The sequence below is a fragment of the Zingiber officinale genome, chromosome 9B, assembly GCF_018446385.1.
Source record: "Zingiber officinale cultivar Zhangliang chromosome 9B, Zo_v1.1, whole genome shotgun sequence".
Classification (NCBI taxonomy): domain Eukaryota; kingdom Viridiplantae; phylum Streptophyta; class Magnoliopsida; order Zingiberales; family Zingiberaceae; genus Zingiber; species Zingiber officinale.
In genome coordinates this window covers 9,851,873-9,859,188 of record NC_056003.1, presented here as the reverse complement: position 1 = coordinate 9,859,188, position 7,316 = coordinate 9,851,873, and the positions used below count along the sequence as shown (strand labels likewise).

Here is a 7,316-nt window from a genome sequence, read left to right as displayed (position 1 = left end):
AAATAGGTTTTTTTTTTTTTTTTTTTTTTTGAGTTTTTCGAGTTATTGTGATCGGGTTCAGATGAATCGGATTCTTGGATTCGAATTTAAGGTTTCAGGTTCGGATCATCAGATTGAAATTAAAAAAAAAAAATTATCTCAACCATCCGAATTGACACCTTAAAAACCCCAGTGATATATCAAATCAAAGAGGTAGGACGATGCCCTTGCCCGCCGATGGCTCCAGCTCCATTCTCCTCGCAGCACAAGAACCTCCGCAGCGGCCGAGCGGAGCGGGGCGCGGCGCTAGGCATGCGTATACGGCACCGCACGGCCTCATTCAACGGCCGCACCCCGACGCCGGAGCACCGCCCGCTGCGGAGGCCCGAGACTCAGCCCGAGCTGCTCCCGCGCGGAGTGGAGAAGTCGCCGGCGGAGGAGCGGAGGGTGCCGGAGAAGCTTCTGGTAAACGTGACGGTGCAGCGCAGCCTGGGGCCCGTGCAGGTGGTGGCGCCCACCGACTGGACCGTCGGCGATCTGGTGGCCGCGGCGCTGCGGCGCTACGTGGAGGAGGGCAGGCGGCCGCCGGTGCCCGCGGACGTCCCCTCCTCCGCCTTCACCCTCCATTACTCCCAGTTCAGCCTCGAACGTGAGCAGCTAATTTAATTAACCACATTGAAATTAACCTTCTCAAAATTGGAGAAATTTACATCGATGATTAATTAATCCTCTTAATTAATTAATTAATCACCAGGCTTGAATTCCCAAGAAAAGCTTATCAATTTGGGATCGAGAAGCTTCTTCCTCTGCCTCAGGCCTGCCCTTGTTTCAGAAAGAATCGAAGCATCCGCAGTAGCTGAAGCTTCTCCGTCGACGTCGACTGCTTCTTGCTCGAAACAAACCTAACCGAAGCATCTCATGGTTAAGTTTCCTGAATTACGCGCTAGAAAGAATAAAATAAACACATATTTGCTGCTGAACGAGGCAACTACTGGTGCATAATTCATTTAATATTTTATCACCAATCAATCTTCTTCAGGTTATCCAGAAATCTTTGCTATCTATCAGAATTCCATCTATGTTTTCCTTGTATCATCTGGTTAATCTGTCTCTCACTAGGCATATAGATGGAATTCTCTATTTCTCTTCTCTATTTCTCTGTCAAAAGACCAATGCCTTTCCATTAGACGTCAACTTTTGCTTGGACCTGTGTTTTTTCATTATGGATCGATCGTTTGTGGAATGTGGATCACTAGAGATATTATCGATCGTTTGTGGATCACTATAGCCATTATTGTGATGGCTGGCCACTGTCCTTGCATTAGATGCCAACCTTTTGTTTTGTTTTTTTTGCAAAAATCAAGAACACTTTTTTTAAAAAAAAAAAACCAACCCACCTTGATTTCTTTTTTCATAAAAAAGACGTTTTATTTTATTATTCAATTGTTTATAATTACCCAACCGTTCTCAAGACTGTTCAATATTATTTAATACGGTTATTTCTATCTAAATTTTTTATCTAATTTTTAATCGATCGGGCACATTATAACTACTATAACATCATAACTATTATAATATTTATAGCAATTACAATTTTATATCTGCTACAATATGAATATTAAGTGAGCAAGTCGAATTCACATTATAACCATTATAATTTTGTAACTGCTACAACGTGAGTGTTGAAACTGCATTGTAGCAGTTATAATTTTGTATCTGTTACAATATGAATTCCTACCAATATTGAATATATTAAATATGTATTATAACAACTATGAAATCATAGCTGCTATAATGTATACAAGCTATAAAATCATAGTTGTTATAATGCATCCGACCGGTTTAAAATTTAGACGGAAAATAACAATATTAAACTGTATTAAAAGATAGTTATATAATTTTATATCGTTAAACAATAATTATGGTATCCAGATTTATCCCCAAGCTAATCCTCTTTGACTCAGGACTTTTAGTTGGACTTCATTTGACTTCGCTCTTCAATCTAACTTAAAGGAGGGACATATTATAGTATCTAGATTTATCCCAGAACATCCCAGGTCGATAGAATCTCCTCCCAAGTAATTACATTATCAGATACTACAATAATAACATTTGTACAATAATACTATAGTATTATGAAGTCAAAGGACCCATCTAATCACCTGAGCATCACAACTACAATACTGCTACAATAATTGTAACAGTAGACCGTATTGTTTTCCCGAGCAAATCACATGCTTGTAGTTATAGTAACAATACTGTTGCAGTAAACACTATAGAACTAACATTTCTATAGTACCCACATACTACCATGCAGAGACGGAGCCACCCAGGAGCTGTCCTGGGCTATAGCCCAGCCTTCCTAAGTACAACATCAAGGGGAAAAAAAAGTAATCGATCGATTCTCGCACACAAGTAACTACTATTGTTTAGAAACAAAAAAAAAAAAAACAAGATTAGTGTTTCTTGTTCTTTAGCTTACGATGGCAAGCAACCAACCATGAAGAGTCGGTAGGCTTTGACAATGTTCAGCGATAGTAGATCACTGGATGTTGTTACTATGTTCATCCAGAAAACAAAGGAAGAGAATTAGAGTCGACTATTTTGGATTGGGAGAAAAAAAAAAGAAACTAAATGGAAGAAGAGAATATTACTATTGTTGTTGCTCTTGTTAAATAAAATGACAGTGAAACCTGTTGCTTAAGGCTTGAAGGAAACTTAGAAGAAACTTACTGTTGAGCTGTTGGTCGGCCTACCGAAAGATGACTGCTGCTATGGTTAAAAGAGGACAGTAAGTTGCTGCTTTTGTTGTTGAGAAAGGGTAACAATGACTGCTATTCTAGATGAAGGATGAGAGAACATCTAGGGTTTCTATGGTTGAGAAGAGGAGAGTTGGAGAGGGAAAGGGTGGCTAAAAGAAGAAAAAGTAACAGCAAGGTTGCTGCTGTTGCAAAGAAGAACAGAGCAGAGGCTCACTTGGGAAGAACGGAGAAAAGAAAAGCGAAATCAACATTGTGAGTCGGTGAGGATGGTTACGGCTGCTGTGTACGTGGAGAGCATAAGGTTAAAATGAGTTTAAAAAAAATAGCGTACGTCATTATAAATTGATAATTAATCCATATATTTAGTCCGATTATAATTTAACTAAATTATATTTAAATTAATCTTGATTTAAATCAATATAATTTTTATTTTGATGTCTATCTATGGATTTAGATTTTAGATGCAACATTTTCACTGTTGGACAATTCAAATTCTCTTATATAACGAGATGGTAATATGCTCACTTAAAATTAAGTCGGACCTCTTCTATGATATACTTGGCGGACTCAATCAACTTAAGCTCAGCCTAGTCCACATTGAATTTCTGGATCCGTCCCTACTACCATGGGATCAGTATATTCTCTCGAGTAATTACATTCTCGGATGCTATAGTACACTACAATAATATTGCTACGGTGCCTTGAAAAATTAAATTAATCCCAAGCAATCGCGTTACAGTACCTTTACTCCAAACTAGATTGCTCTCCCAAGCATTCTTATTCTCGGTGCTGCAGCACCTACTATAGTACCCTTTGCTCCACAAATCAAATTGCTCTGATCCAGAGCATCTCATTCTCGGTGTTACAGTATTATAGAGCTACAATGCTTCAGAAATTAGATTAATCACCCGAGCATTCACATTCCCGTATGCTCCAAAATACATTGCTATAATATAGCTATAATAATGTGAAGTTACGATACTCAATTTATTTATCCCGAGTATTAAAACAGGATCCCCAAACATAAAAATCTACTTCTACCAGTATACGCCCACCAAGTACCAAAATCATCTTCCCTTAATAATTAGTTATGTAGCCTTTGGTTATAAGGAGGGTCAAAAGGCTCATTCTCGCCAATTCATTCGAAAAAAATAAAGGGGCACCCAACATATGATGTGGGAATACTTTTTACACATCTATAAGAGTGCGTTTGATTGGAGATTATTCTTGATAACTTTGATTATCCATCTAAGGTTATCAATGAAAACTCTGTTTGATTTAGATAATCGATGATTCCCGAGTAATGTTCCATGCCCGATACGTCAGCAAAAGGGACATGTAACCCGGAATCGAAAAATCTCAAAAAACTGAGATTTTTCTTGATTCCGGGATTAACGATTTTTTTATATTTAAAATACCCTCAAATAAGAGAAGAATGTGATAAAAAAAAAGAAAAATGTAAAGAAATAAATATAAAATATAAAATAAAATAAAATAATAAAATAAAAAACTTTTAAAAAATAAAAAATAGAAAAAACATTAAAAGTTTAAAAAATAATTAAAAAATGGGAAAAATAAAAACAAATATAAAAAATGTAAAAATATATATATATAATTTAAAATAGACAAAGCGTAAAAAGAAAATAAAAAAAATGAAAATAGAAATAATAAAAAAATGTAAAAAAAATAAAAAAACGTAAAAAAATTAAAATGTAAAGTTTTATATATATATATATATATAGTTGGTTTTGTAACTAAGGGTAATATAGTAAAATATTAAATTAGGTTATTCATTAAAACCTTCAAACAAATAAGTTTTATTATATTACGTTGAATCAAACAACATTTGATTATGTTTTATTCACCATAACCTTCGTTATGTCACATAATTAAGGTTATACATGATAACTTGAACCAAACACATCCTAACCCTCTGTTTGGATGGAGTGAGAGAAGATTCATTAACGGAAGGGAAAGGGAGGGGAAGTGAGGAAAAGTAAAGTATTTAACTTCTCCTTGTTTGGGAGGGAAAGAAGGTTCATTAACATGTGTTATTTTGTTTGGAAGGAAAGGAAGGGAAATGAAGGTTAAATAGATAAAATTATAAAAATACCCTTACTTTTTAAATTATACATTTTTCATAATATTAATATTTATTTTATAAATATAAATTAGATATTTTTAATGATAAAATTATTTTTTATATTATCATTTAAATTAGTTATTTTTTAATAAAATATTAATTTTTTAATACTATTTATAATAAAATAATGAATTATCGATAATTAAGTAATTAAATGAGAAATAATGAAAATAATAATTTTAAAAATTTTAAATAAAAAAAAATTGAAAGATAATGTTGATAATAAAAAATTTTATTTTTTAAAAATTTATTAAATTTTGATGATAAAATTAAAAAATAATAGATATTTTCTTAAATTTTGATGGTACGGAGATCTGTCACGATAGATTCATGCCTTGGCCGTCAAAAGAGGCCTCTCCGCTTCATCTATCTTCGTTCAGCGATCTCTCCTCCGGACGAGCTGCGATATGAAGGCAGCACCCTCCTCTTTGGCGATGTTGCCGTCTCTGATAGGGGCCTCTGTAAACTCCAGGACCTTTCCTTTTCTACCCTCTTCAACAATTGCACCTCCCTCGGCGCCGTCTGACTCGACCGGGAATTGAACGACTACTTGATAATTATAAGACACATCGGAGGGAATGCTCACATCTGCTGCTCTTCGAGCTCCTCGTGAGTTTCTACCCCAAGTGTGGTTTTCTGTTGCAAGCACGGAAGGTGTTCGACCAAGTGCCAGGAGATATTCAAGATCCTGACCATGCTGCAACTACTTGTTCAATGTTTAACAAATGTGCAGCAGATCTAATGTGCTATCAGGATATTTACCTGATTGTTGAAGTGCTAAAGGTTAATAATACTGTTGTCTCTAGCATGATACATCATGCTGGAAAAAACCTTCAATCACTTATGTTTGGAATTCGTTCCAATCCTGCTTCAACAACAGAACTTCGACCCCTCTCCTATTCCACAATACATTCTACGGAAGCAAAATTCTGCTTGAAAATTTTGATGTTCTATATGGCTTCACATGGTTATGGTCTCAGTTACAACACAGAAGGCCTCTAACCCAATTCACAAGTGTTCTGATCAAGAATGTTTGGATGCTCAGGGTATTTCAAAATCTAGAAAGACTGCTTACCTTCCTTCCCTAGAAGGTCTGGAGGTCAAATGGACTTGAGAACTTCAATTTCAGGTTTAAAATGGGTTAATTAAATCTTGAAAATCTCTTGCTGCCCCTACCAATTTATATCTGGAAGCTCACTCATGTCATATTACTGAAAATGGCCATTCATCTTCTTCCTATGGAAATGTAGATACATCTTTTGCAATTTCTGACCTGAAGTAGAGGTAATTACATCCTGCTTTCAATATACAAGCTAAGGTTAGATAAGCCGGACCACATTGTTGACCAGAACTTAGTTCCTATCTAACAACTTGGAGCTTCCGCTAGTAATCTCAAGGGGGGTTTTCACTCACAAGATAAGTCTCCCACCTCTCACTACCATATTTATCTTTTATAGTTATTTTGTCTTCCTAACTTAAGTCAATAGTCATATCACCTAGTAATTTATACATTTGTTTGCTGCACTTATTTATTCCTACTTAAAGCATCATTAGCATCAATTTTAAGGACCCTCCGATGCTCGAGGAGTTCACAGAACAAGGAACCTAATGAACACTATGGGAGTACTTGGTTGGAGGGAATGGAAGTGAGGAATGGGAAAGGGATTGAAAGTTAGTGTTTGGAATGTTATGTTTGGAATGGGAATGGTGGGGCCCACGGATTCAAACCCCCAAATATGAGATTTGGCCATTACCAAGTAAAATGGGGGGAATGGGAATGATGGGGTCCACGGATTCAAAACTCTTCATTCCCATTCTTACTTCAATGAATCCCATTCCTAATCTCATTCCCTTCCACAAACCAAGCACCCCCTATATAAATATACACCTCCAGACATATTGACACTCACTGAAGTGAGCTAGGGTATTCCCAAACACTCACTGGATTGGACGAAGATGTTGACAGCACACAAGTGATGAATAACCGATCAAATCAGATGAAACGCAGCTAGAATTAGTAATCGATGCAGAAAACAGAGAAGTCAGAAGCAAACACTAAACAGAGCTTCGAGGAAGAAGGTCGCCGGTTGGAAGACGGGAAAGAAATCGGCTGAAACCACCGGATTGCTCCACTTCTCCGTTCTTCTTCTTCCTCTCAGAATCGCGGCAGGAAATGAGAATCAGATGGTCGATGTGGCATCGCTGGCTTGAAGATGGAAGATCACCGGAGGAAGGGAAATGCCCTTGACCTCTCTTGCTCGTCGGCGGTGGATGGAATCGAGATCGCCGAAGCCGATTGCGCTCCTCTGTTTCTTGACGCGAAGCTACTGCCAAATTGACGATCCTCCACTGTAGCTTCTCATGTGATTTAAATCAAATCTCAGATCTGTGATGAACGGCTGTGGTTTCCTCAGATCGATCCAACGGTGGAA

At 36.8% G+C, this 7,316-nt stretch overlaps 1 protein-coding gene across 1 annotated transcript; it reads left to right on the top strand.

Moving 5' to 3' along the window:
- The first annotated feature begins 208 nt into the window (after positions 1–208).
- LOC122025232 lies at positions 209–1,187 on the top strand. The gene is made up of 2 exons (XM_042584000.1): positions 209–628; positions 734–1,187. The coding sequence occupies exons 1-2, from the start codon at positions 217–219 to the stop codon at positions 883–885; spliced, it is 564 nt and encodes a 187-aa protein (XP_042439934.1). The 5' UTR covers positions 209–216; the 3' UTR covers positions 886–1,187.
- Positions 1,188–7,316: the final 6,129 nt, after the last annotated feature.